The 27,291-nt window shown below is 52.9% G+C and overlaps 10 protein-coding genes and 1 non-coding gene across 11 annotated transcripts; 4 read left to right on the top strand and 7 right to left on the bottom strand.

The window, feature by feature from the left end:
• Positions 1-394: 394 nt before the first annotated feature.
• Positions 395-3,262, bottom strand: BO72DRAFT_380971 (putative C6 transcription factor; the record flags this gene model as incomplete). Its single annotated transcript, XM_040941408.1, has 5 exons — positions 395-1,205; positions 1,249-2,626; positions 2,686-2,802; positions 2,859-2,893; positions 3,039-3,262. The coding sequence occupies 5 exons, from the start codon at positions 3,260-3,262 to the stop codon at positions 395-397; spliced, it is 2,565 nt and encodes an 854-aa protein (XP_040800068.1).
• Positions 3,263-4,006: 744 nt separating this feature from the next.
• BO72DRAFT_407020 (L-rhamnonate dehydratase) lies at positions 4,007-5,600 on the top strand. The gene is made up of 3 exons (XM_040942337.1): positions 4,007-4,169; positions 4,236-4,458; positions 4,532-5,600. The coding sequence occupies exons 1-3, from the start codon at positions 4,080-4,082 to the stop codon at positions 5,497-5,499; spliced, it is 1,281 nt and encodes a 426-aa protein (XP_040800069.1). The 5' UTR covers positions 4,007-4,079; the 3' UTR covers positions 5,500-5,600.
• Positions 5,601-5,861: 261 nt separating this feature from the next.
• BO72DRAFT_449311 (SDR family NAD(P)-dependent oxidoreductase) lies at positions 5,862-7,130 on the top strand. Its single transcript, XM_040944993.1, has 4 exons — positions 5,862-6,097; positions 6,185-6,450; positions 6,537-6,954; positions 7,031-7,130. The coding sequence occupies exons 1-4, from the start codon at positions 6,029-6,031 to the stop codon at positions 7,079-7,081; spliced, it is 804 nt and encodes a 267-aa protein (XP_040800070.1). The 5' UTR covers positions 5,862-6,028; the 3' UTR covers positions 7,082-7,130.
• BO72DRAFT_487101 (uncharacterized protein) lies at positions 7,101-8,711 on the bottom strand. The gene is made up of 2 exons (XM_040947962.1): positions 7,724-8,711; positions 7,101-7,602 (listed from the first exon to the last, which is right to left on the bottom strand). Exons 1-2 carry the CDS (start codon positions 8,394-8,396, stop codon positions 7,175-7,177), a joined length of 1,101 nt encoding a protein of 366 aa, XP_040800071.1. The 5' UTR covers positions 8,397-8,711; the 3' UTR covers positions 7,101-7,174.
• Positions 8,712-9,412: 701 nt separating this feature from the next.
• On the bottom strand, positions 9,413-9,484 carry BO72DRAFT_t167. The gene has a single exon. It is a non-coding gene; the product is annotated as a tRNA-Arg (tRNA).
• A 510-nt stretch (positions 9,485-9,994) lies between these two features.
• BO72DRAFT_407025 (uncharacterized protein) lies at positions 9,995-11,571 on the bottom strand. Its single transcript, XM_040942338.1, has 2 exons — positions 11,099-11,571; positions 9,995-11,025 (listed from the first exon to the last, which is right to left on the bottom strand). Exons 1-2 carry the CDS (start codon positions 11,510-11,512, stop codon positions 10,045-10,047), a joined length of 1,395 nt encoding a protein of 464 aa, XP_040800072.1. The 5' UTR covers positions 11,513-11,571; the 3' UTR covers positions 9,995-10,044.
• A 1,018-nt stretch (positions 11,572-12,589) lies between these two features.
• BO72DRAFT_528887 (uncharacterized protein) lies at positions 12,590-16,596 on the bottom strand (the record flags this gene model as incomplete). The annotated part of the gene is made up of 3 exons (XM_040950207.1): positions 16,000-16,596; positions 15,548-15,907; positions 12,590-15,496 (listed from the first exon to the last, which is right to left on the bottom strand). Exons 1-3 carry the CDS (start codon positions 16,297-16,299, stop codon positions 12,590-12,592), a joined length of 3,567 nt encoding a protein of 1,188 aa, XP_040800073.1. The 5' UTR covers positions 16,300-16,596.
• A 713-nt stretch (positions 16,597-17,309) lies between these two features.
• BO72DRAFT_360518 (uncharacterized protein) lies at positions 17,310-19,685 on the top strand (the record flags this gene model as incomplete). Its single annotated transcript, XM_040940743.1, has 1 exon — positions 17,310-19,685. A coding segment is annotated over one exon (2,376 nt), but the record flags the coding sequence as incomplete, so codon positions are not given.
• Positions 19,686-20,114: 429 nt separating this feature from the next.
• BO72DRAFT_528888 (mitochondrial 37S ribosomal protein mS29) lies at positions 20,115-22,270 on the bottom strand. The gene is made up of 2 exons (XM_040950208.1): positions 21,514-22,270; positions 20,115-21,456 (listed from the first exon to the last, which is right to left on the bottom strand). The coding sequence occupies exons 1-2, from the start codon at positions 22,151-22,153 to the stop codon at positions 20,576-20,578; spliced, it is 1,521 nt and encodes a 506-aa protein (XP_040800075.1). The 5' UTR covers positions 22,154-22,270; the 3' UTR covers positions 20,115-20,575.
• Positions 22,271-22,452: 182 nt separating this feature from the next.
• BO72DRAFT_478431 (ribosome biogenesis protein RRS1) lies at positions 22,453-23,501 on the top strand. The gene is made up of 2 exons (XM_040947505.1): positions 22,453-22,614; positions 22,698-23,501. The coding sequence occupies exons 1-2, from the start codon at positions 22,559-22,561 to the stop codon at positions 23,296-23,298; spliced, it is 657 nt and encodes a 218-aa protein (XP_040800076.1). The 5' UTR covers positions 22,453-22,558; the 3' UTR covers positions 23,299-23,501.
• Positions 23,502-24,153: 652 nt separating this feature from the next.
• On the bottom strand, positions 24,154-26,864 carry BO72DRAFT_154588 (putative Rho GTPase activator (Bem2)). Its single transcript, XM_040939254.1, has 5 exons — positions 26,629-26,864; positions 25,867-26,526; positions 25,142-25,808; positions 24,997-25,091; positions 24,154-24,941 (listed from the first exon to the last, which is right to left on the bottom strand). The coding sequence occupies exons 2-5, from the start codon at positions 26,393-26,395 to the stop codon at positions 24,289-24,291; spliced, it is 1,944 nt and encodes a 647-aa protein (XP_040800077.1). The 5' UTR covers positions 26,396-26,526; positions 26,629-26,864; the 3' UTR covers positions 24,154-24,288.
• Positions 26,865-27,291: the final 427 nt, after the last annotated feature.

Here is a 27,291-nt window from a genome sequence, read left to right on the forward strand (position 1 = left end):
CAAGCGGCCGGAGCCAAGCACTGCTGTGCATAAGCAGGAACCAAGCAGGTTCAAAGATGCAGAGACTTGTTCCTCGTGAAGGACTTGAACGCGAGGAGCAGCTTGCCCTCAGGGCCACTTTCTTTCTCACTGCCCCTTTTTTGAAACACGCTGTTGCCATCTAAAACTATCAAGACAGGGAACAACGAAGCTCCGAGACGCACCGTTGTCATGGCAGACTTAGACAGTGGGCACATATAGTCATTGTTCATCGGACTTATACGCTTTTGCTGCGTGACTGCCTGTAACTTTGACGGTGATCCCCAAGTGGCTGGTACTAGCTAAGTGTTTTCATGTGTTCGAACTTCACTTGGTGGTACCATTTGACTTAGTCGTTAGGCTCGCCAGAGCTCTTTCAACCACTGGGACGAAACAGCCAGTCAGTCTCTGGTGTTGGTATCAGGTAGTTGGTGATGTTGAACTCGTTCGTGTTTGTGTTGGTGCTATCAACGACAGGATCGGTCGTGTTGCCAGTCCCTGTAAGGCCATTGATCGGCATCTGCTCGTTGACTGCATCCCCCATATCCAAACTGAGGATCTCAGGGCCTCTGCCGGCCGGCACACGCGGGACATTGAAGAAGCCGAATACATCAAGGTACTCGAGTTCATTTGGGGCTAGATTGCGAGCTGGCGCGACTGCAGGGGCTGGTGGTTGGCTGCCAGCTGGGGATGAGCGCGGCTGTCGTGAAATGAGAAAATCGAGATCAAATGCACAACGACGCATGTCTGCTAGGATTTTCACAGACGATGGCGTGACGCGCTCACCCTCATTAGTGCCGGACTGTTGGTATTCGCCATACTCGTCGAGTACGCGCTGTAGGAGTGAGCTGTAGCGCTCTGCCACTTTCCAGTACTTCCCCATTTGAGAAAGGGTGTCAACAAAGAAGATGATATCGGGGCTAACAATATGGGCGATGGTGGATCCATGGACAAGCAGCAGGCGAGCAGAAACCCAGAGGGTGAACGCAAAAGGCGGCCCCATCTTGTCCAGCATGTTGTTGTCCACGACATAGCGGGTCACCGAAAGAATGTTGTCAACTGCCAGCAAGCACCGTTGGCTAGCACTGTATGATGGGGTGAAGATTGGAGAACGTGTGGTGGGGTAAGCGGCCGACGAATGGAGTCGAATTACAGCGCTACAAAGTGTTAGCCATTTTACCGCGGGGCTGAGTGCAAGGGTGTGATTTCTATACCACAGACAGAACTCACGTTTGATATGTAGCGTGTAGTTGAACCCAGTCACAGTGGAGGTTTCGGCTATGCTTGGGTCCACTGAAGAGGCGAGACGAGTTTTCATAAGCATACTCGGCTGGAAGGTTGAATTCCCATGATGTGAGTTCGCTATCGAGCTTGCGATACATCACTTGCCATTCCTCGACATCGGAAAGTGCACCTATATCGACGGGTCTCTTCAGAAACGTATGTATCCGAGATAATATCCCTAGAATTTCCACGTAGAGTCCAAATGTTCCCACATTCTCGGCGCGACTCGAATATTCAGCACGATCGCTGGTACGTCGGAACCACCGAGTCTCAACCGGCTGGTTCTTGTGGAAGTATTCATCTTTGCATGGAAGCTTGCGGTCAATATCTTTGTCGTCCAAGGCAAAGTCAAATGCAGTGGCGATGGTTGAGTATCGGTCTAGGAGGTAAACCATCCAAAACAGTCTCCGTCGGCTCTCATCCTCAATCCAGGTGTCAGGATCTGGAAGGGTGACTGCGCGCAGGGTATAAATGGAAGGATATAGAGGAGCAATGAGCGAGGATTTAGACTCCACGGCTAGGCCCAGTTGGACTACGGATCGCGTGACTAAGGCAAGTAACTTCCATCCCGGGGGCCCGTTGGATGAACCTACTAAGTCCAACGCTAAAATCACCAAAGCCTGGAGCGCTTTGACCGAAGAGTTTTCCAGCCCGTAGAAAAGCACCTTCTGCTTAGACGAGTCATGATATCGCTTCCGGTTCTGCGCGTTGAGTCGACTATCATTCGAAAAGCGGAGCGTGGTTGCAACAATGGCATAAAGCACGACTCTATCGGCTTCCTCTAACGGAGAGGGTCCAAAGAACGTATCGAGCGTAGTCCGGCGATGTAGTATCGGACACCAGGTGTTGATGTGTTCGAAATAGAGGTCGACTAGTGCATATAGTAGATCGTAGGGGGGGAGATCGAGTTCCGGGTCAGCTAGTGATTGTTCCTGGCTGTTATATAATGACACTGGGACCTTCAAAGAAGATTCGTTCCCTGTATAATCACTCTGGGTCGAATTGTTTGGAAGATGAGGCAACGAGATCGCAGAAGAGATGCCATTCGGAAGGTGATTTGGTAGCGTGTTCCGCACCGACATGTCCGAAGGGCTTGTGATAGAGACATCAGATTGACGAGTAGGGTGCGGGAACGAGGCTGGCTCTTGGAAGTGGAAGGCAGTTTGAGGACTTGTTCCATGAGCGGCAGAAGGCTCTGAAGGCGAACTGTAAGAGAATGGTGCAGGATGAAGAGCATCTTGGCCCAGGCGTGATTGGCCCCCAATGATATGCTTCTCAATGAGGCGAGCCTGCGTCTGGATAACTTCCTCCAAGCGGTCTATATCTCCGATATCAGTCGAGCGGGCTACAAGAGTACATGAGATTGGCAGAAAGTATGCCTACCGAGTCGCTGTTCGAGCTCCTTGCCATACCCCGCACGAAGGCCAGGCTTCTTGCGTTCCTTGTACTCACACAACTGGCCATTACGTGCACACCACCCACAGCTTGGTTGAGCTCGATCTAACAAGGTTAGCAAGACATGTATGTAACATTGCACTACCACGCGGCTCACCTACCACATTTGACTTTCCTCTGCTTACAAAGCTCACACCTGGTAGTTAAGGAGGTTAGCAAGGTCGGTAGGACAGTCACTACTGTTTCACAAAGGAAGGTACAGGGCGAATGCAGATGCACGATGCCGGAAGAGCATTCATTCATCAAAAGCTTGTTTAGGCCGGGTTGAAGAGGAGACATACGAGACAGTGAGGGGGCGCTTGCGCTTCAATGCTCGAGAAGCACTCGAGTCGTTCTGGGCCACACGGTCATTGTCACTGTCAGCAGCGGACCAAGACTCATCCCCGCTTTGATACCGTTCTGGCTCGCCAGAAGGTCGATATGGTGGTGGAGTCCGCTCAGCAGGAGGAGCTGGTGGTGGTGCTGGTGCTGCTGGTGCTGCTGGTGCTGCAGCAGAATTCGGCATAGCACTTCACTGTACTTCGGCGAATCGGGATCTGCAAGGAAGGAGGGGAGGGGGGGAGGGAGATAGGTCGGTTTAGCCACGGCAATTGGTATCAGTAGTCAGGAAAACCTCATGTTGACAGGGGGAGGGGGGCGGGTTGAGGTGAAGATCGGGGGAGGAATTGAACCGAATTGAACAACAAAAGAAAGAGACCGGGGAAAGCGAAAGGGAAGAGGCAGAAAGAAAGGCGAAGAGCAGACAGGCAGGCAGGCGGGAGTGCGTGCCCGCGGTGCGGGCAGGCTAGGCTAAGGCCCACGGGGTTTAGGTGGGTTTGGCAGTAGTAGTGCCCAGTGCAGGTGCCAGGGTTTGGGTGGGTTCCATGAACAGATGGGCAAGACCCAAACGGGGAATAGTACTAGCCTTTCACCTGGCAACCCCGCAATCTCTCCTACCGCGGCACTTCTTTGTCTGGCCCGTTTTCATTCAGGTTGCACAGTTGCAGACTCAAGTTCCAAGTTACTAGGTACATACTCCCTCCGTAGAAGTTGGGGCAAGGCCCGATCCGCCAGTCAGCTGACGATTTCGATGAGAAGAGAACCTCGAAGCTGTTGACCTCGGCCACTATTACCCCGAACTTGCGCTGCCCGCCCGGGGCAATGGAGAATTATTTCCCCTCGATGCCATTCCGGTAGCATGTGTTCAAATATGAGAAGTTTTCCAGGGGATGAAATGTCTTTCTTCTTCCTCGTTTGTTCACATTTGCTTTTTTATTTTTATTCTCTAAGAATCTGTACGCGTGTGTAGATTTACATCCTGTTGTCTGTACAGCATCGTCACCATGAGCAGCACGACGCCCGCTTTCCCCCGCATCAAGGAAGTTCGCACTTTCATCACTAGCGGAGTGGGCTCCGGAGGTGACTATCACAATGTAAGTCGCAGCCCGGTATTCGCATGTGGGAAGAGACTGCCCTAACCTTGCTTTCTCTCTCTTCAGGTCAAGGGTGGCCACTGGCTGATTGACAGCGATATTTCGACCCCTATGACCAAATGGGCGGAATACCGTGGCTCGCGGACCTCCTGGGGTATCAACGTCCTCGGCTCTTTCTGCGTCGAGCTGGAAGCCACCGATGGAACCAAGGGCTTCGCCACGGGCTTTGGTGGCCCCCCCGCTTGCTGGTTGGTCCACCAACACTTCGAGCGTTTCTTGATCGGTGCTGGTGAGTCTTTATTTGAACCTTTTCTCGATATTATAGAATGGACGACGACTAAGCCCCGTTGTTTCATTGATAGATCCCCGTGATACCAACGACTTGTTCGAGAGAATGTATCGGGCTTCGATGTTCTACGGCCGTAAAGGTCTTCCTGTGGCCGTCATTTCCGTGATCGATTTGGCACTTTGGGATCTGGTGGGAAAGATCCGCAAGGAGCCCGTCTACAAGCTCATTGGCGGAGCGACGCGCTCACGGCTGCACTTCTACTGCACTGGGCCGCAGCCCGCCGCCGCCAAGGCTGCCGGCTTCATTGGCGCTAAAGTCGCCCTCCCCCACGGCCCCGACGAGGGCACGGAAGGTCTGCTGAAGAACGTGGCCTACCTGCGTAAGCAGCGCGACTCGGTCGGCCCCGACTTTCCCCTGCGGGTGGATTGCTACATGTCCCTGAATGTCCCCTACACCATTGAGCTCGTCAAGCGCTGTGAAGCTGAGGGCATCAACATTGACTGGTGGGAGGAGTGTCTCACCCCGGATGACTTCGACGGCCATGCACTTCTGAAGAGAGCCCACCCCACTGTCAAGTTCACCACCGGCGAGCACGAGTACTCCCGCTACGGCTTCCGCAAGCTGATTGAGGGACGCAACCTGGATATTGTGCAGCCTGACGTGATGTGGGTTGGCGGTCTGACCGAACTCTTGAAGGTCTCGGCCATGGCCGCTGCCTACGATATCCCTGTGGTCCCCCACGCTTCAGGCCCATACTCATACCATTTTGTTGTCTCCCAGCCCAACACACCGTTCCAGGAGTACCTGGCCAACTCCCCCGACGGCAGCACTGTTGAGCCCGTCTTCGGAAATCTGTTTTTGAACGAGCCGATCCCCACTCAGGGCTACCTGGATGTGTCGATCCTAGACAAGCCCGGGTTTGGTCTCGAGCTGAACCCCGCGGCTCCCCTCATCAACGCCGCCACTATCCTCACTCCGGCTCCCCAGAAGGGCTTGCCCGCTCCGGTAGCAGAGCAGCCCGAGACCAACGGAACTGCATAGAATGATTGATCTCGATGGAAGGCTGTTAACAGGATTGCGCAGCGCGCAATGGATCCTACTTTTCATTGTCATTGCCCTTTTTCAGATGTCCCATGTATGACTGATGCTCTTTTTTTCCTTCTGCCTGATGTTACTCTATGTTTATAGACGGAAAATTCTCATTGACCGACCAATGGTCCCGACCGTGGAGAATTGTATTGTGGCACCGCCGAGTCGGCTAAATGTAGCGACACGAGCAAGTGTGGGGTAAAAACAAGTTAGCTCGGGGTATCAATACCGCGAAACCCCCGAGACCGCCCGCGGCGACTCCACGTGCCCCCTTTCCACCTTCCCCACTATCTTATCGCTTCGGCGGGGTTGGCCTTGATTGTAGCACTTGAAAAAAAACAAAGGCCGACTCCTCCAGCGAGGTCCAAATCTAAAGGTAGAGATATATTTAGGTATTTCCCCGGGATACTCGCCCCGGATTGAGCTCTTCTTACGACTCTGGTGGGAAATTGGCCAACATTTAACATAAAATCACAACACCATGCCGCTTCCACAGCTCCTCATCGGCAAAGTGGCCGCCATCACAGGTGGTTTGACCGGTATTGGCAGAGTGAGTACCTTCATCTCCCCTGGGGCTCTGCGATGAGCTTCCCAGAGACAGAAGAGCCAGCCCCGACCAACTGAAATCCCTGAACAGGCCATTGCCCTCGACTATCTTCGCCACGGCGCCAAGGTAGCCGTCAACCACCTCGGCGGCCCGAACGATGAGCCACTCCTCGAGGCGCTGCGCAGAGAGGTGTCCGAGGTGACCGGAGACGAGGAGACCAGGTTCATTGCCGTCGCGGGGGATATCTCCCAGCCCGAGACGGGGCGCGAGTTTGTCGCCAAGACGGTAGAAGCATTCGGACGACTGGATGTGTTTGTGAGCAACGCGGGCGTGTGCAAGTTCGAAGAATTCCTGGAGTACGTTTGATACTTACTTGCTGGCTGGCGTGGCTTCTGCGGTGGCCGTGGGGAAATACAATGCTAATAGTTCCCATCTCTGACAGGGTCGACCCTCCCCTCCTCGGCCACACCTTCAACACCAACCTCTCCGGGGCATTTTACGCCGTCCAGGCGGCCGCGCGACAGATGGCGCTCGCCCAGTCGCCCCCGGGCGGCTCGATCATCGGCATCAGCTCCATCTCGGCGCTGGTCGGTGGAGGGCAGCAGACCCATTACACGCCCACCAAGGCAGGCGTGCTCAGTCTCATGCAGTCGACGGCCGTGGCGCTGGGCAAGTATGGCATCCGCTGCAATGCGCTGCTGCCCGGGACCATCCGCACGCAGCTGAATGACGAGGATATGAGCGACCCCGCGAAGCGAACATACATGGAAGGCAGAATCCCGCTGGGACGACTGGGTCAGCCGCGGGATCTGGCGGGCCCCGCTGTGTTTCTGGCGTGCGAGGAATTGAGTGGCTATGTGGTGAGTTTCTGCACGACAGCTGTGATTATCTTCTATTACCGAGTACCATGACTAACTACTAGGGAATGAACAAAAGACCGGTGCGCAGCTACTCGTAGATGGTGGATTGTTCGTGAATCTTCAATAGGTTGGGATCTTGTGTTATGACCGAGACCTTGCATATCACGTCGCATATATAGCTAGCTATGAATAAGCCTGAGCGTAACCATTAAGTACAGACTCAAATCTCCACGCCGTAAGCCTTGACAGCAACACCGCCCCAAACCCCTTCTCTCTCCGCCTGGGACAAGCCTCTGCGGTCCAAGATCTCCTCGACGACCCTCTTCCACCGGCCCCACGAAACCGCATTCCCTCCGCCGCCGACATTGCAAACCGGCCAATCCGACCCAAACATGACCCTCTGCGGCCCAAAGACATCGAACACGAGATCAGTCCACGGCTGAATCCTGTCCACCAGCGCCTTGACATCCGGCTCCGTCCCCTCCTCCAGCGGCAGCAGCTCCGAGAACCCTCCGGAGAGCTTCATAAACGTCGAAGGATACTGCGCCATGGCCATGATCAAGGCCGACCACTCCAAGAAATCCGGATGAGTAGCAACAGAAGCCGGGCCACGATACGGCAGGCGAAGATTCGGCTTACAGAGATGATCTAACAACACATCGCAAGTCAGAATCTTCCTCTTCCTTCTTCCCCTTTTACCCACACGAGAGAGCAGCATCTACACGGGACCGAATTTGAGAGAGGGAGGGGGGAGGAGGGAAACACTCACTAATAACGACCTTCACGCGCGACCCATCCCGAAACACCAACCTCAACATCTCCGCCGCCTCCCTCAACTGCCACATCCCGCCTTGCCTCGCATCGACCCCCAGATCGAACGCCAGCCCCTGTCGCCCCAGCCATCGCAACCCCTTCACGAACCCCGCCTGCACCATCACCCCGGCCGGCTTATCCTGAACCAGATACCGAACCCCGCAGACTTTGTGGAACAGAGCATCCCCCGTCCGCTCCCGCACCAGCCCCATATACCTCTCCAACACCCCGGGACCCCCGGGTACCGGCGCCCACGGCACCATCCCAAGACACAGATGGCGATCCGCCGCCGTATGGCCCTCCCCGGGCACGGGGTCGCCCGCGATGATCCGCGTCAGGAGGGAGACCTCGTCCAGCGCGTGGGACCAGCCGCGGTTCTCCGAGTCTTCCTCCACCGAGGAGATGCGGTCGGTCTCTAGGAAGATGAAGCCCCGGAGATAGGGCGCTGCGCCGCGGGCGGCGCTCGGGCTGGTCGCGATCGCGGAGGCAGAGGCAGTCGCCTGGCGGTACTCGGTGACCGAGTGCTGAGCGCCCAGTGGGTTTTGGGGCCCGTGCCAGGCCAAGGTCGGTAGGTGGGATTCGGGGAATAGGTGGATGTGTGAGTCCACGATGGGGATGGGCTTGGACATCTTGGTTGGCGGGTGGGTGCGTTGGTTTGAATTGGTTTGGGGATTGGCTGGTTTTTTCTTCCCTTAACAATTAAGGAGGGACTGCGTCTTGGAGTGATATTGTGTTGTGCTAGGCTTGGGTTGCCGAAAATTGCGGGGTAATCTTCAGGACGATTGGGGAAATCTACTGCGCTGCTTAGCCCTGAAGTAAAGCGGAGGCGCAAGTTGACGAGGGGAGTTTCGAATCGTGGGAGGAGTAAGCTCGAGCTTCGCAGAACACGCGATATGCAGTACAATTGAAGTTTGGGGGGAACATTCCTTCAGGATTACGTCGCGTGTGTGCGGGGGGGGGGGGGGGCAATGAGAAGCTCGAGATCTTCTGACTTGTTTACTCATACTTCGCTTGTCTGGCGATCGATCGGTAGCCATTACTCCGAATAGACTGTCTCCGGCTCCACTCTCCAACAAATATACTTGTACTGTACATAGTATCTCCAACCATTCTCCACATCTATCTGCTCTGCTCGTCTCCCGATTTGTCCTCTGCAGAAGATTGAGCGCCAATTTGTTCCATGGAATCGTCCGCTGGCCGATGGCCCTTGTAGAACGGCGCCCGGGTCAACTCATGTCGCCCTCATTACTGATAGCGTGATCAATGAGCCCATTGGCCTCTATTCAATCCTGCCATATGCTCCGGTATGCTTAACAACCCACCTACGATTTTCCATTGCACGGCGGCAACCTTTTAATCGTCAACGTCAATCTTGCGAATTGTGAAGTTGCGAGGCAGATCCGAGTGTTGAGCGGTCGAAGCCAAATATATTATGAGATGGCGGGGACAATACTCACCTGTTAAGAAGCCTGGGATCAAACGCACGAGAGAGTCAAGACATACTCCCAGAAGACATACACTCCGAGACCAGCAGGAGAAATGCTTAAAAAAAGCATTAACCGACTTTCTTCAAAGCTATATACACAAAAAGGCCAGGAAGGGAGAGAATCTCATGCTTCCCGAACTCCGGGAAAGCAAAAAGTCATGACCTACGCAGGGCTCGAACCTGCAATCTCTTGATTCGTAGTCAAGCGCCTTACCATTGGGCCAGCAGGCCTCGCTGTTGAAAAACCGTTGTTTAGTTAGATTTACGTTACAAAATCAAAGATTGACCTAAAACCGATCAGGTTGAATTGTGGCTAATCGACAGGAGTTGATCTCATATATCTGCATGGGTAAGCTGCCCACAACCCACGGTACACGTCTATTGTACGCTTACCCGGACAAAGCGGACCGAGGTCAACAATCCTCCCAGTAAGGCTTGTCGAAGCCCGCGTGGAACCATGGCTTCTACGTGACTTTTGTGTCACCGGGCGCAAACAAAGTATACGAACTTTGGGCTATCCGCTGCGATGACATCAGTAGTACTCTAGTACAAGAAGCAGAGGCGGCCGATGTACGAGAATGATCGATGTCAAAGGAAACACGAAATAAGCTGCAAAGCTGCCAGGCTGAGATTGAGATAAATGAAAATATGATATGCTGAGCACAGAAAAACATAGAAAGTCACCAGCGGCAAGGGTATAAACGAAAGAAACCACCCAATGCAACGCTATCTAGCCTTTTTAGAAAAAAAGTGGAAAAGCTGTTGAAAGTGGCAAAAGCAGCGCCCGAAATTCATCGAACTCGCTTGCTATTGCCAGGAGTCGTAGCTAAAGACGGCCTTTTCTGACCAGCACCTCCGTCAGTAGATGCCAGAGCACGGATCAGCGCGTCCAGCCGGATGATATAAGCCTTGGGCGCGCGGTCTACCTCCACCCTGCGCAGGATCCCCTTCAACTTGTTCTCAAACTGACGAAGGTCCTTGAGGGGAAGTTGCTCGAGAACATCAAGGACAAAGAAGTCTCCAGTTTCGTGGGTCCTGCCAATGAGCTGGTGATAGAGATTGCGCTGGTCCTCGTCCTCGCCGTCAAATGTCTCCCGACCCCAGTCATTGCCCTCCAAGGGATCCCGATTACGGCCGCAGATGTCTTCCAGTAATTTAATGAGCGCTTTTGCAGCCCCATCAGTGCCGTACGGTGCCCGCGCCATAACACTCCTCTGGACTCGGTGGACATGGCCTTGGATCTCCTCCAGCACAGTGCTGGCCGTTAAGTCTTCGACTCCCGTCGGGAGCTGTCCGGTCCGACAGTATCGATCGAAGTTGGCGAGTAAGCTGCGCAGTCTCTGCTGGACCTTGTCAAAGTAAATCACCGCGCAAGCCCCGATGGGCATCGCTTTACGCAGGCTGGCGTAAACTGCATCGTCGTGGACCGCTAGCCGGAACAAGGTAGCCTCGAAGTTCCCCTGCACCACGCACTGCTCGGGCGTGCGCGACTGCCCCGGGTCATCACCGGCAAGGTCCGGACGGAAGTCCTCGGGCAGTATGGCGCTGTCAAAGGCGGACATGATATCCCTGACCATCTCCTGACGATTCATCCCCCCGTGGGCTTCGAAGCGCGAATACGGCCAGTCAAATTCGTGCGCAATGGCAGGTATCTTGCAATCGAGCAGTTGTCTGATGCGTTCAAGGTTCGGTAAGCGGTCATGGTCGGATAGAGGAATGTCGGGGGTAGGAGGTCGGGAGAAGAGGCGGCCATGAAGCTGATCGTGAAGCCACTTCTGACGGTTAGTATCGAAGGGTAGTAGAAAAGGAGAGCTTCCCCGACAAGTGGACTAGAGTCATACTGACATAAATATGTTGGCAGGGTACACTGGATCGACTCGAGTACGTCGGACAAGTGCAAGTGACAGACTCTGCGTCGAGATGAACGTGAGGCCGCTCTGACAACTGGAACCCGTATCCTGTCTGCGTCTCATGGCAGCGGGCCACGTCGAAGTGACTCGTCAATCCCACCAGAGCTCTGGCCTTGGAACCGACATCCAGCCTGGAGAGGTCGTAAGAAATGCCCGACTCGCCATGTACAATTGAGTGTGCTGCCGGGATTGCCCTTTCGTCAGCGCTGGAATCGCTCCCACTATCCGAACCATCGCTGTCATCGCTGTCCTCGGCCTGGTTTCTGATGATCTCTTTTCTGGGGGGAACTGTTGGCATGTCGTCATCGGTAATTGACAATCTTCGAAGTTGGCGAGTAGGAGTAGACATGAATACTCGGTCGTGCTTCGGCAAAAGCCGGACTTCTCAGATGTGCAGCTGTGTAGCTGTGTAGCTGTGCAGTGGGGACAATAGCGGACATGCGAAACTGACATTATATAGAGTTTGCTCCGAACCAGGGACGAAAGCGGGTACTCTTTGCTGCCAGTGCAGACATCCAACTGGCACAGTGACAATCACAGGGACTTGAGCAGTCCTTATCGCTTGGCACTCAGTAGACAAAACTGCAATTGCAGTGCCGCAATATTGATAATCACAACTGGATGACTATTTGCCTACTAGACAACCTTGCCACGGGATTCATGCCTTCCAAGTGGTGATTCTGCGCCGCAGAAGAAGACGGATCTCGGTACTGTATGAGCGGAAATTCATCCCGACGCAGCTGAAGTTAGTTGCCCGGAGCATTTTCAACACTTCTTGTCAATATTGCTAGTCAGCGTTTTTCCCTGAAGCCATTGGTTACCTGAAGCTCTAAAATACCAATATGGCACTACGTATACTTTTCCAGTTCCACACCGACTGGCTGCGAAAAGACTTGGGTCGCTCTGTGCTTCGTATTGCGGACCAAATATCAAGGTGGGCCGGTGTAGATCACCACTGGTAGCAACCTGTCAAAGACTGCGCCTCAGGGAATTGCGGTCGACGTATCTACTGTTTCAGTCGCGGTAGGCTGAGAGGCGAGTAGGTCAGTAAGCGAACAAAGCACTCAAGCTTTGTGGTTGTGGTGCCATCGCTGCGCTGTGCCGCTGGGCCCCATCGCAGCCACTCGACATGGCGTGCGGCGCATCTCCAGTTATACAGTACATTACAGCCTCAGCTTGCAACCTCCACATTTCGCAGCAGAAGACCATTCTCCCTGACTGTGCCGCAGTCCTCGTATTGGCATTAAAATTATGTGGCTAACGCCACACTAGAGTATCCCCACGGCTCCAATAGAAAGATGGGAGAACATGAAAAGAAAGAAGCGGAAGGGTCCACGGAACGTCTAATTACATATTAGATAGAAGCACTGATGATGTATGTACTGGGATAAAGCTGATTCTACAAACAACAAGCTTGTGCGCATGCTCATGTGACCTTCCTTGCGGCGTTTCTCTTCTTCGCATTCTCCAATGCCTTGCGAAGTCGCTCTTGATGCTCGTTGTCTTCCACAGGCTGGCCAGAGGCAGGCTTGGTGGCGGAGCCGGGACTCGGTGAGCGAGCATTCTTCGGTGGCTGTACAGGCTCCAGCAATAGAGCAGGCGATTGTTCGGCGGCATTATCGTGACCGAGGGAACGGAGAAGATTATTGATGCTAGCGGCCACCTGAGCGGGCCCTTCCCTAACACTCTCAAGCTTGGATTCTAGATCATCCTGGATCTTTTTATCTTCTTTCTGTTTCTCAGCCTCTAGCTGACGAAAAACATCGGTCTCGGCGTCTGAGCATCGAGCCTCAGCAACAGATACACCATAATCGGCGTCGTTGAGAACTGCATCAGCGATACCGAAATTCTCGAGTATGGACTCGGAGTCTTCGCGCAAGCAGTCAATGAACTGATTGACTGATTTGAGTAATCGCACAATTTCACTCTCTGGGAGAGGAGAAGAACGAAGGCTTGCCGCATCGATTCGTGATACCTTTGCAGTGATGTCATCGAGAATCCTCTGGTTTTCTCCTAGACCATGCATGATAACATCATCGAAAGAGTCCATCAATCGATTGGCTCTAGCATCCCGCTCCCGAGTAGCCTCCAGCTTATTGCGCTTCTCCATCTGATCGAATTCTTGATCCAGCCGTCTGAGGGCAGTCGAGTCGCCCATAAAAACAAGAGGCCGCCTCTCAGCTTTCTTTCGTCGACGTTCGCGATCTAAAGCAATCTCGAGGCGCTTCTGATAGCGAGCCTCCAGGTCACGATAGATCTCATTGACGATCTTCATTGTCTTAGACACGTGACTATGGCCATTTGCCGTTTCCTGGATCGTATTGTCACCGTCGTCAAGCCAGGCGAGAGCGGCTTCATAATCGGTTTGCAATGCCAGGACCTCCTCTTCCAATCGTTTATCCAGCGGGTCAAAAACGTGCGCAATAAAGTCGTTCAATTCTTGCCTCTCCTCCTCCAGCTGGCAGCGAGCCTCTTTCTGACGGAATTCCTCCTCGAGGACATTGATATCAGCATACCCTATCTCCTTTGCGTTGAAAAGGGCATCAATGTGTCTTTCGGACTCTTCCTGACGTTGGACACGTTCCTTCTCCAGTGCGTCCCTACGAGACTTATTCGAAGCAACCCAGGTATTTATCGCCTCGTGTATGTAAGTGAAGTCACTGGTTATTCCTGTGGGCTCCTTTTTCGTGGTAGTTCCAATACCGCTCACAGACTCTTTGCTCAGTGACGATGACACGATTGAGCGTAGTTCATCCAAGGGGTCAGGAAGTCTGCCTTGTCTCAGGGAGGCAGGTAGTGGTGGGAGAGTCGACGACTTCTGGGAAGCTGTTTTTCGGTACGCAATACTTTTCTCCCTGATGAGACCGATGAATGTTTCGTCCTGACCTGCTTGGTTTGGTGTGTCTGCAGGGAACGAGAGGTCTTCTGATGCAGGAAGCAAGCCATTGGACATCACCCGCCCACTTTCAGCAGATGCTTGACGCAAGGCAGAATAAGCTTGATATGCCGGACGATCAAACACGAGGGCATCTGAGCCTCTCTGAGGACCCTCCGTGTAACGGAACGGCGCGTAAATCGGCTGTGGGGGATTGGTAGCAAGTGGAGAGAGGTCCTGCTTATGTGCCGCAAGATCAATCATCGTAGGCGGTACTAAGGCAGGTCTTGGGGATGACATCTGTGCACCAACGGAAGGGGCAACAGCGTGTGATGGGGAGCTTTTCACACTTGCAGGGCCAGGTGTGTGAAGCCTAAGGATGGGTCGGCCACCCGGACTGTAGCTGCCATCTCCTGGTTCGTCCGCGGTAGTAGTAGCTACAGAAAATTTCTCAGTTTCCACCGGGCACAATCCAGATTCCACAGGAGGGGACACACGATCGGTTTCGCTGCTGTTTGCATGAGCAGTTGGTGTCACCGATGCTGAAGGAGAAGTGCCTGTCGTTGTCTGGTTGGCACTTTTTGAGTGAGGCTCAATGCCATACAAGACTTCACGTAGCTTCGCCTCTTTGGCCATGAAACTTGTAAAAATCTCAAATCGGTCTGAATCGGTATCTGCCGTCGCCTCCTTCCGTAGCATTGCCACATATCGTTCCAAGGAGGATTTGGACCAGGTATCAAGATCATCAAAGGGATCAGGCCGTTCCAATGGCGCAAGTGCTGTCCGATGTGTTCCTTCGACTTCACCGGCCTTACTTTCGGTCCCTTTCAAACTAGTCTTGCTCTCTTTCCGCGCTGCATGTTCTGATTTTGCGTCATCGTCTAGGTCAGGGTTCTGTGAGTTTGTTTTAAGCGGGCGAGTCCATGCTTCAATGACACCATCAATACTCTCCACGGTTTCTGAAGTAGAGACGGAGCTATGGATTGACTCAGTACCATCCACTCTGGCATTCATGCCAAGCGAGAGGGGTGTTTCGTAATCGTCCTGTACTGTATCAACACTCACGGGGGAATCATGAATATCCAACTGCGTGTTGGTATACCCTGTGTGCAAGTCCGATATAGGTGGCGCGGAACTACTAGGGAAGTTATGAGGTGCTGAATTTGCTCCAGGTAAGCGAGAGGGGGGTCCCGAGCCCACTGGGCTTGCGTGTTCACGCTTGGGAGCTGAGGCCGCAACGTCGTCAATATTTCCTGGCGTCGGCAATAGATGCTCCCAGGCAGAAGGAGTACCAGGGCTAAGAGCGGAGGCGCTAGTAGGAATTGAAGTGGGATTGGTTTTGGGTGGTACCGGAGGCGCGGCGACAGGTAGCAATTCAGGGGCTATGCTAGTGGTTGTTTCATGAACCCACGGAGACTGGGTTTCTGGATGTCCAATGACATGTGACGAATGTGGTTGCTGTGGACATGTAAGTGGAGGCAGTCCTGAATCAGACACTGGAAGCCCTACGAGATGGGCTTGAATTGGTGCTGGTGGGCTGGGCTGCTGTACGGGAGAATCATGAGGTTGATTGAAGACGGCGCTAGAATATGGTGGAGGTTGTAAATGATTCTGCGTTTGGCCGCCGGAGTGAGAAACAACGCCCTGGTAGCCGAAAGGAATAGGAGGTGGTGGCGGGGCCTGTGTTGGTGCGAAATCGGTCTGTTGATGGGATGCAAATGGAGGCGCGCTCCATTGCGGATATGGATTCGATGCATCTTGAGCTGCCTGCACTGGAGTTGCCGACGAAGGCCTTTTGACATCCAACGAGCCACCGGCGGAAGAATTCGTCTGGATAGATTGGGACTGTGTCGTGCTTGGAGGTCGCGGCTGGGGAGTTTGTTAGTTACGAAAGCCCCCAAATTCTGATAATCCTGCCAGGTGTATGTGTATACAGTGTACTGGTACTCTAGTACACTTACCGGGAGTGGTGGGGGGCTCGGGGCCTGAAACTGCTGCCTGTTGTATTTCACTCCCCATGAAGTTGGGTCCATTCCTGCCATGTTGGAGGTTGGAGAGACATTTGCGCCCGCGTTCTTCACCACAGGAGAACTGGTATTCGGTCGCGATCCACCATGATTAGGTGTTGGGCGAGCCGGAAGAGGGGGGTTTGCCTGCCATGACGGCTGCGGGGGATTGTGCGACGTCGCAGTACTTGGAGTAGTAGTGGCCGACGTGAGGCGCCATTCTGGTTGTGAAGGCCCTGTATTCGACCCGTACATCTCCTTAATCAATTTTGTGTTTTTCAACAGAGAAGTTTGCCTTGCGCGAAGTAGATCCTCTTCCTCGAGAACAGTGAGGTGAAAAAGAATGGCAGAGCGGGAAGAAGAGAAGTGGCTGGCTGATCTAAGAGAAGCACGAGGAACAGAAGAAACAGATGGATGGATGGATGATTGTCCTGCTGACTTTGGGTGGCACAAGATCAACCTAACAGGAAGCAAGCTGAGCTGTACTGTACCCCCTTTCCCGGGTGACCTAGATTATCTGCGGTCTTGGTATTATTTATCGAACCCTTCGGCGTATGGATGGGGGAGGGGGAGAAGAAGAGTCGGAAAGAGAGCCGAGCGAGGCGGTGCCGAACACCCACTGCAATACCTACTACGCCTACTACAATACCGTGCCGACTTCACTTATTCTCCATCCACTACCCTCTTCTTCTACTTCTCTCCTTTTCAAGCCTTCGGATAATGCGAACGAAAAGCATACCACTTTATTTCGCCTCGTTCTTACATGATAGACAGTTCAGGCTGAGCGCACAGCTTCATTGCCCAAGAGTCTAAGGACCACCTGAAATATGAGAACGGGCAGAGACAGAGGCTTCAAGGTTCTTTTCCGTCCTTTGCTTATGCGCGCGATGCTGTCTCGGAGGGACATTTTCTTAAACATGGACCACTTCCAAATCATTAGTGGCTGGTGAGCCTTACGAGCTCATTCCCCGCAGTTTACATGCTCTGTCTTCCTTTGTGCCCTTTGCGTTCTTTGTTGCTTGAAGTCGCGCGGAGTCGTAGCCCTGGGAGTACCACCATGTCTAAAAGGGTCAACACACCCAACAAGCGTTGGAGCAAACGCGTAGTACTCTTCTATCAACCCGAAAATTATTTCCAGAAGACTCTTATCATCTCTCGAGCACAGTACCTGGGAGAGAACCAGCAATTGCACCATGTCGGACAACAAAATCCCTCCTGACTATCATCTGCAGCGTCCCCCTGATAACGCGATACTGCCGCTGCCGCTGCCCCCGAGGCCCAAGTTGTACGATGAGGTCGAATGGGGACCGCATGTGAATCAGAACGATGCTCGTATTGCCCACCGCTTCTGGTTTCGCGCAGACTCGGCGATTCAAGCAGACCACAATACTGCAGGGGAGAGGCCATTCTTGCGCCCAGTCGATGACGAGGAGAGGGCTGCGGACCAGATGCATGCCCTAGCACGTAACATTTACAATGACCTGATGCGTCAACATCTCGCCCCGCTTAACCCCAATGATCAGGGGACAGCATGGACGAATCACTCGTGGCAGTTCCATGACATCTTCCCAAAGGACGAAAGGTCCCAGGACGATGACGAGATTATCCGGTGGACATTCTTTGAACCCAAGGCGACCCAGTCCATGAAATCTGACCAACTCAAAGAGGCTCTTGTTGAGAGGGGTCTCGATCCCAAGGGTACAGTGGCTGTACTGCGCCAGCGTCTTGAAGCATACCAGACAGCAGGGCCGGAGTGTTATCGGGCCCTGCGGCGCAGTGACCTCTCCCGCTGGGGAGTTGAAAGGACAGACATCAGTCGCCTGTTCGCGATCAACATCTCAGAGGATGAGACATCACGTACAGTTGACCTGTACACTTGCGCCATCCTCCGAAGCCCATACAACCCTGTGTACTGGATGGGTCGAGCTTATTGCCACTACCGACACGCCATGGTTGACCTTGCCATTGGGGACGCATATCGAGCCCAGCTCCTACTTGAGGTGTTAGTCAATCCTTTAAGACGAAACGTCCAACCTGGCCTTTATACTCTGGTCTGGCATGCGATTGAGCAGCACATTGAGGTCGGCGGAGTGCAAGATGAGATTCGCTTGCGGCGCCGTGGCAATGGAATCAACTACTTTATTCCAACCATGCGCAAGGCACTTCAGAACATTATCAGTCTCAGTCTCATGGCTCTTCGAGGGTGGATTGATCAACCGCACTTCGAGCAGGACCTTGTGGACAAGGTTATCATGAATGATCGCGATACGCTACCGTCCAAACGGCGCCCTGAGGTTTACAAAAAGGTTAAAGAATCTTCGACGTGCAATTGGACGCTGACCAAGGACTACGCTCGCAATACCCTGTATCACGAGCGACGTAGTGGGTGGAGTTATGGAGACAGACCCTATCCCTACGAAGCAGATGATACGGTGAGATTGCCCAAGACCGGCGAAGGGGAAGGCTTTGCGGAAAAGGCAAACGAGTTATTCGTCACCAAGAATGCCAGCCTCCCCTGGACGAAGTGCAGGATCGCGATGGAAAGAGAGCAAAGGTATATGATCTTGGCGACCGAAGACATCGCCAAAGATGAACTCATCTGGGTCGAAATACCTTCAGCCGGGGGCCACCTTGCCATCAAACGACCGCCACTTCCCCAAGACCACGTCCCCGCGAGGATACTTGATTGTGATAACTGCCGAAGAGTGATCACTTCCAATGAGCAGCGTAGGCAGAGAGATGAGCTCAGCCAGGCGAGAAGGGCTAACCCGAAAAACAAAACCACCAGAGAAGCATGCGGCTGTATCGACAGTGACCCACCTATTATATTCTGCCCTGCTCGAGGAGAAGACGGCGACGAAACCTGCGCTGAGAACGCTCGGAGACGATACCACTTCCGTGCATGTGGGAAGGATTGGGAATGGCTCCACGACGCCATGCGACCTGTCGTCTACAGATTCAAGGATAAAGAAACGTGGCTCTCACATTCCAACGAGATGCATGGCACCGTGTTAAGCCTCCTGCTCCGGGAAGTCCTCGACATAACCCTTCTCAGACGGAAGACAAACCCGACTCTTCACGCACACGAGATCGACGAGCTCTTCGCCCTCGAAGGCCGCGCGGACTGGGCCAACCAGAGCTTCCCCTTTACATTCGCCGCTAACATCCAGGTCCCCATTGACATCCTGATGACCCTGGGCGTCGACGTATTCCGGGACCTCAGTTTCGATACCTGGGTAATCCAGCGGGTGCTACAGAAACTCCTGGTGAACGCCGTACCTTGGGATCAGGGCCTACGCGTCAAGATCAACCGAAACGACAAGATCAAGAAGGGCTGGGGGTTCCCAAGACCCAGTCAACAAAAGGGATGGGGTGACGAAAAGTACGAGAAGTATGACCCCACCTGTCGGTTTTTATACCTGTTTCCGGGATTCAGCTTCTTCGATCATGCGTGCAAGGACAACGGCAATGCGCAATGGGGATATGACACGGAGATCCCCAATCGATTGCTCGTATGGGCGACTAAACCGATCAAGGCCGAGGAGGAGATCCGCATCTCTTATATTTCCGATCGAGACAGAGACGAGAGAGATTCTGTCCTACAGCGTGTGCTGGGTAAGCCATGTAGCTGCCCTGGGCCAACACATGCCGCACCCGGCGGTCCTGCGTCACCCGACCCCCATGTTCCTACAGGGCCGTCAAAAGCGCGGATTAAGTCTTCTCGGCCCCGGCCGCACAATTCTTCTGAAGACGATTCTTCTGAAGACGAGTCCGGTTGACGGAGGTTGGAACTGCTCAGGGTGGAACTGCTTTGGGCAAACAGCAACCTTGAAGATCCTTCCGGGGCCCAAGGAGCGCAGGGAGGGACTATCCAGGGAGCTACTCAGCGAGCGCGAGTCGGACATATCGGTCAAGAACTGTCGTTATCAGGCCACGCTCAAATTATAGCCATCGAAAGTATGAACTGGTCTCCTCGTGTATTCATCTCAGCATGTCTTGACTACCGTGTGCTGTACCCTTTCTTTGGTTTGCTACCGCACTGTTGCCGATGATTTTTTGCTGTATTTGTTCTGTTAACTTATAGGTTGTGTCGTCATCTGTTCCTCCTCATCTGATGTAAGTATACAAACTTGAATAGCCACGAAGTGCTCCGTACACAAGTATGAATTAACAATCACCACGCAAAGGCGAGCATGCTTTTTGGTCAAAACGAAATTCCATTATATGCACACACAAGAAGAAAAATCAAGCCAGACACAAATGAAACCCAATCATATAAAATACAGTGTTTATCTTTAGAAAGCCGTATAACAACGACTCACGGGAAAAAGAACTTGGTAGTCTATCCAGAGCATCACAGGCCGATGGGTGTGAGGATGGGCCAGAAAAGGGAAAACCAGCATGAAACTTAACATACACATACATAAATCGCTCCGTATGACAAGATATGTCAGTGGTAAGTATCTCGAGGGAGCGATGAATACTGGGCGTCTCAAGCTCCCCTCCCTGCTAATCGTTCACTGAACAATCTTTAAACCTGGACAGGCACTGTGAGACGTCTTCCCAGCTTCTCAAGCTCGCCGATCACACCGCCACCAGCCAGAGTCCACTTCTCATTGACCCATTCTTCACTAACCTGCTGTCTCAGAAGACCGCTGCGCGCGAAGTACTCCATGAAGCCCCGGGCTTCTTCGCGAGTGATACCGGCAAGGGTCTGAAGCGTCAGGGTTCCCTCCGTGGGAACAGAGGACTTGGAAGACTCAAACGCAGCAAGCACACGCTCGTCAGGATGACTAAAGGCGGTGGGCATGGGGTAGTCCGGGCTGGAAGGATACACGCGGTTTTGGCGAGCGGCCACCCGCTCGAGGGCAACATCAAGACTGTAGATACTAGGGCTGTTGGAGGCGGAGGTGGCGTAGAGCAGGATACCACCGTTGGGCAGAACGGACTGCTGATTGTTGCCGGGCTTCAGCAGAGAGAGGAAGTGCTGGACGAAAACAAGGTCATGAGCGTGAATGAGCTCGTACTTGGCAGTGCGGTATTTGGTCTCCTTCATCCAGTGGGCCAAGCCGTCGACGGCGACGAGCATAGGAGGACGAGAGGCGAAGTCCTTCTCGAAGCCAGGGGCGGGGGATGTAGCCGTGAGCTCAGTCCACAAGGCTTGGAAGACGGGCCAGGCGGAGGCAGGGTCTTGAATCCCAAGGTTGGCGAGAGCCTCGAGTGTCGTGTCGCGCTTCAGGGGAGACTTGAGGGCAGGATGTTCACGAGAGACCTTCAACTTAGAGAGGACTTTCTGGTTGGCCGTCACAGTGCGGGACAAGAGAGCGGCGGTGGCCTGGTTTTGAACATATACGTTGGGGTTCTTCTCCGAAAGGGGCGCGTAGCTAGTGTTGGCCAAAACCAAGTCCTGACCTAAAAGCCTTAGGTTAGTGATTTGTGGCATGGTACATCAAGAGGGGTCAAGCATACATTCGGGAACAGTCACAACAACCCATTCCTTGGTGAAGGCCATCGACATGGCCTGAAGGAGGTGAACTGTCTTTCCGATACCTCGGGGCCCAGTGACGATTCTCTTGACTACCTTGCTCTTGTCCTCAGGTTTATCGGAGATACCATCGATCAACCGTCCAAGTTCGACGGTTTCCCGTCTCGTCACGGTGCCGGGCCGGCGAAAGATAGACCAGCCTTGTTTGGGCTTGAAGGCCTGAACAGCTCTCAATTGATCCAGCATGGGCACGGGCAAGCCAAGAATGGATCCACGAAGCCGAGAGTCCACCATGTTTTCTGCAGAGATATCCTGCATGTCTGCAACTTCGAGGGCATTAGGGTTGCTGAGGACAATGCGTTTCCGGAGCGCTCTCCGCTCCCCGACGGGAGGAGGGCGCACTCTGTCAGTGACCTTTCTCTTCTTCATCTTGAACGTCGTCGCTGTACGATGCTTCGGACCCTGTTGTTGACCAGGTGCCTTCTTCTTCGGAGGCATTGCCAAAAGTGGACTCGACGTGTGGAACGCCGCGACTCGCTGTGCTGTCAAGGTCGGCGGAAGCATGGGCCGGGGGGACGCTGTTGGGAGCCGCGTCAGGCAACTCCAGCAGAATGAGGATACCATTGCGAGTGGGATGGCGCACTGGCACCGTGGCCAGTGTCTAAGTGGTCAGTGGAGGAGTGCGGTGGTGAAAGAAGGAACGGAGGTTGCGCCGGAGACTCGCCGCAACGGCAATGGGAGTTGGAATTGGAAATTCGGAGGCACATTTTCGAACCTCGACACTAAGGAACTTCCTCTAAGGGCCCCTTTGGGATTAGTGCAATGGCAGCCTGTTTGTAGAAGGCGGTGTAATATAGCAGCAGCGGACCCAGTTTCACCGCCCGCCGTTCTTTTTCCTTTAATTTTTTTTTCCCCTGCGCTATCGCTAGTCCAGCACGCTTGGACGTCCAGATACTGTCCTTTCTTCTCAATCCTGATTCGAGTGTGAATTCATTTACAAGTGGCCGTGTCGTCACCGAATTAGTACCAATGGCGACCACTGCTACCCAGGCAGCTTCTGCCACCAAGTCGAAGCCGGAAAGACTGTAAGTCAGATCTATAAATGCGCCTCCCCGGAACGTGACAAAATTAACATACAGTACATGTGCTGACTATCCCATCGCATCAGTCCTATTACTGTCTCCAAGCCCACTCCGTACACTTTCGATCTAGGTCACTTGCTTGTCAATGATCCCAATCCCCTTGAAATCTCCCGCTCCGAGCCGCTGGAAACTACCCTGAAGGCCACCGCCCGCGACGGCACACAGTCTCTCCTTAACCAGCTCTTGACAACCTGCCCCATCAACTCTTCACAACAGGGTGTACTTCTCACTCTTCCCGCACCCGCCACTGCTCTTCCCCGTCACAAGCCCCTGCCGACGCCCAAGCCGCCGACCAAGTGGGAGTTGTTCGCACGCAAGAAGGGTATTGGCAAATTCAGCAGCAAGCCTGGTGCGGCTTTGGCAGACAAGGAGCGCCGCAAAAAGCTCGTGTACGATGAGGAGAAGGGTGAATGGGTGCCTCGCTGGGGCTACAAGGGAAAGAACAAGAACGAGGATGATTGGTTGGTGGAGGTGAACGAGAAGGATTGGAAGAAGGAGGAAGAAGCCGCTGCCAAGGGAAGCTCTATTCGTGGAATCTCGCGCGCCGAACGCAAGGACAGGATACGGCGCAATGAGAGGAAGATGCGGTCGAATGAGCGCAAGTCGAGAAAGTCTGGCGGCGGTTAAGCCAGTCAGGAATGACAAGCGCGTTTTGAGAAGCCGTGGTTGTGTTGTTGGAGATAATCCCTCATTTGCATCATTTAACGGGGGCTTTCCTTATAAGGCGTTCGGTCGGAGTCGCTGGTCTGCTGGTCTTGAATGTCAACTTGCCTACGTATGCACATTATCATTGGTAGGCCCAGAAAAGCAATATTACATTTACGCTTTGGTAGTGTTCAAGTACCATTTAAGTCATTCGAAGTTTCGTTGAGGGCCTATAATACAAGACAACTTTTCATAAGAGGTCTTTCAATTTAACTTGCAGCCGCCCGCCGATGTGGTCTATATTACAGCAATGGATCAAAGCAACACAAATCCTCAAGCGCAACGAGGAATAATACAGAGAAAAAGTGAGAAAAAAAAAGGCAAATCTGCCAAAGTTAGGTCAAAAAAGCATTCAATGGAGCTGTAATGGGGAATCCATATAGGGCAAACCAGGAAAAAAGAAAGATACATGCATGCCAAAATGTAATAGAAAGATGTCACCAGGGCTAAAAACAAGATGAAGCAAAAGGTGACCCAACGATACTCCAAACTCTGTACAAAAAGAGCAATAAGACTGTATTATGATAGACGACTCCAAAAGCGCCAGGCATGCAGTATGAGATAGGCTCAAGATGATTGAGATGGCGAAAAAAGACAAACAAACTGCAAGTTTGAAGGACAAGGCAAGACTAGAGAAGGGCATATGCTGGAAATCATGTATGTATCGACGTTGAAAGCGAGATTGATGAAGATTAGACGCCTAGATCCGAAGTATGTAGCCTTAGTCATAATGCATTACCTGCGGAACCAGTCCGAGAGGCAGCACATGATGCCAATTGACAGGTTTGAATCCCTTCGAAAATCAAAAGCAGAGAGAGAAAGTGCGACTTATGGCGCAGCCTAGTCGGTCAAACAATCAGAGTGTAGGAGAGAATTTCGCCTCTTCATCCCAAACTTCAGAAGATGCGTCGTTCATATTTGAATGGGAGAAAGAGGGGGTCCAAGTTCAGGAAGCTGGGAAACGCTCCTAGTATGCGCAGTCTCGATATTCTTAGGCCTGTGTTTGCGGACCTTGGGCGTCTCCGGATGTGGCGCTTCTTCCTCAAATGCAGGCTGGCTGCTCCCAGAGGACACGGCCCTTTCATCATTGATTGACGAGTGTTGGATTGAATAGGACATCCCGTCATGGGGGGAAGAGAAATTTTCCTTCTCATCCATGTCCTTCTCGAGCTGGAGGTACTCTTTCTCTGTCCAGCAACCTTGCCAGCAGTTTTTCCAATCGCAAACAAGGAAATGGAAACAGAAAGCATCGATTTTCATACAAGGCTGGAAACAGATGCACAGATTTCTATAGTCCATCTTATTTTGCTCCACGTAGGAATGGAGCAGGTTGAGGTGACATGTTATGGCGAAGAGAAGATAATAGTTGTACGGCGGCAATTTGGAGAGCTCGTCCTTCAGCAATTGCGGGGCTGTTGTTGCGCCCTCACATTTCTCGGCAATCATAGCCTGAGTCTCCTTGGGAAACAGTTCATCGGGAAGTTCACGGAGCCAAGCCTTAAACATTGACCCAATCGTGTTGATGTCGTACAGATTCGGTACATCAAAGAGGTTGATATCGTATTCTGTTTCATGAGTTAGCATCCAAGCAGACCGCAATTGTAGCCTAAGTGCGCATGCCTGTGTCAAATCTCCGTTGCCAGTGTTTCACTTCCTTGCCGCTACCTGGCACACGATATAGCCCTTCTTCCTCGCAGCCCTTAAAATTGAGGTAACTGAAGTCACGTTAGCAGCTAGGATCATCAATGGACACTTTCAAACTCACTCAATGCAGCGATAGGGCAAAGCAGGCATCCAAAATTCTGTCTTATCCCGACAATCTTCGAGCCTTTTCGCTATCCGGGTCCGACGCGCTTGCTGTATTAAGGGCAAGTTGATCACGGTACAGACGTAGTTGTCGTCATTGAACAACTCGCGCTCATTGGTGCTGCCGCTGCGAGTAATTTTCCCGAAGAACCCTTTCCCAGCTTTGCCAATGCGGTCTGCTGCACCACTGGAGGACTGCTTCAAATTATTGAAGAGTGTAGCCGATGCGCCGGAAACCTGACTCAGCGACGCAGACGGAACTATGGATGCGCCATAATTTTTATTACTGCGTACAGAGCCGTTATGATATTCCGCAGGTCGGTCGGAGGTGTAACTGCGTGCTGTGGGGTTGCCGGCAGTCCTTATCCCACGATCATGACGCGATGCTTTGGGGGGCTCGTGAGCCTCCCGCTTGCTGCACTCCTCCAACCTCATGAGACTAGTGGACGGTCGTCTGTTCGCTATCCTGTTCATAGAAGACTCGTCTAGCCTGATCGAACGGGAACGAGAGAGTAGATTTGCAAAGCGCGGCTTATTCTTCCGAGCTGCACTGGCCGCTTCAGCCTCCGCAAGTATTTTTTTCGCGTCTGTCGGCTGTGATATCTTCTCCTCTGGGTGATTGCCACCTAAGGATTGATTGTCAGCTATATTCATAAAAGCTAAGCGCATTGGATTTGTACACACGTTCTTGTTGGGCTGCGCGCTCAAGGGTGCCCGGCAGGTCAGGGGTCGATTCGTATTGCTTTGTTGAGATCTGTGTTTTGCGATCCCTAGAACTGCCACGGCTCTTTGGGTTACTCCCTGAATCACCAGAACCGTCTGACCTCTGAGCCCTATGCGACACCTTGGGCGCCTTGAGATTGGCGAAGAAGGAGCGGGATGGGTCCCGGGAGTGCTTGGGAGAATCCCTCGGAGAGGGAGGATACTGAGGAATGGCTGTAAGGCCTGGGGTAGCGGGTTCCGCAGTAGCAGGACCGGTAGACGTAGGGCTGCTGTGGTTGTTGTGGTTATTGGACTCTTGTGTGACAGGTCTTATTGTTGCCCCCTTGAAAAATGGCGAACTCGATGAAGACTTGGGAGAATGGGGTGTCAGGGGACTCGGTCCGTCGGAGCTTTGGGCGCCGGGCGTCAGTGGAGACGAGATCTTCGCATTTCCCTGCAGGGTGGAAGGGCTAAGATCTAAATTGGGAACAGTGGACTGCCTCGACGGCATTTTAGTTGTTTGTCACGAGCTAGATGCGTGCTCGAGTGAGGGGTATCGAGTATATTCTATCGATCGATTGTGAAGATGGAATCACCAAAGGATGATGGAAAGGCGGTGTCTCGAGGAAGAAAACGACCTAACTGCAAGGTACCTATGTCAGCAACTTACTCTGATAATAGGATATGGGATCTATTTGAGGCGCCAACCCACTGATCGCAAGCGGGATTCCAGGGCTCGCTTACTTGTTTGGGTAGTGCTAACCACCGTCCAGCGATATAAACATATGTCTCCTTGCTTTTCCCTCTTCACGAATGGGCGGTATTGATGGTTCGGGTTTATAGAATGGGTAGGCTGAGGTTGTCGCGTTGAAAGGATCGGAAGGGAACCAGCCTTCGCCAATCTCTCATAAATTATGGAGCTAGCTGAAAACACGAGGAGTAAGCCGAGATGGTGCTTGGAAGTCAGATTGAGCAATTGGATCTAAAATGGAATTGCATGGTCGTTAGTGGAACCGAGGATAGGAGAAGCTTTGTTCGACGAATAATGCTGAAAGAGATAGAGAACGGTGTCATTGTCACACGAGAAGCGATAGATGCGGCGATGCGGCGATACGACAAAGCAACGCGTTCCCACCGGGGATAAGATGCGCAGCAGGGAGGCCGAGATGAAGACTTAAAGAGAGAAGCGACATTGACCAGCAAGGCAAACCGCGCGAAAGGGTGGAAAGAAAGTTGTCCGTCACCACACATACCTAGCTGTATCGCCCCTCATATTAGACGCTGATACCCCTCCAGTTATTCCTCTTCTCCCCTGCAACTATAATGGTCGGGGACCCGATCCACACTGCTGCACTTGAGGGAAACCCGTGGTGGCCGCTGAGGAAAATCCACGCTCGCCTAAGACCG

Source organism: Aspergillus fijiensis (assembly GCF_003184825.1).
Source record: "Aspergillus fijiensis CBS 313.89 unplaced genomic scaffold BO72scaffold_32, whole genome shotgun sequence".
In the NCBI taxonomy this organism is placed as follows: Eukaryota; Fungi; Ascomycota; class Eurotiomycetes; order Eurotiales; family Aspergillaceae; genus Aspergillus; species Aspergillus fijiensis.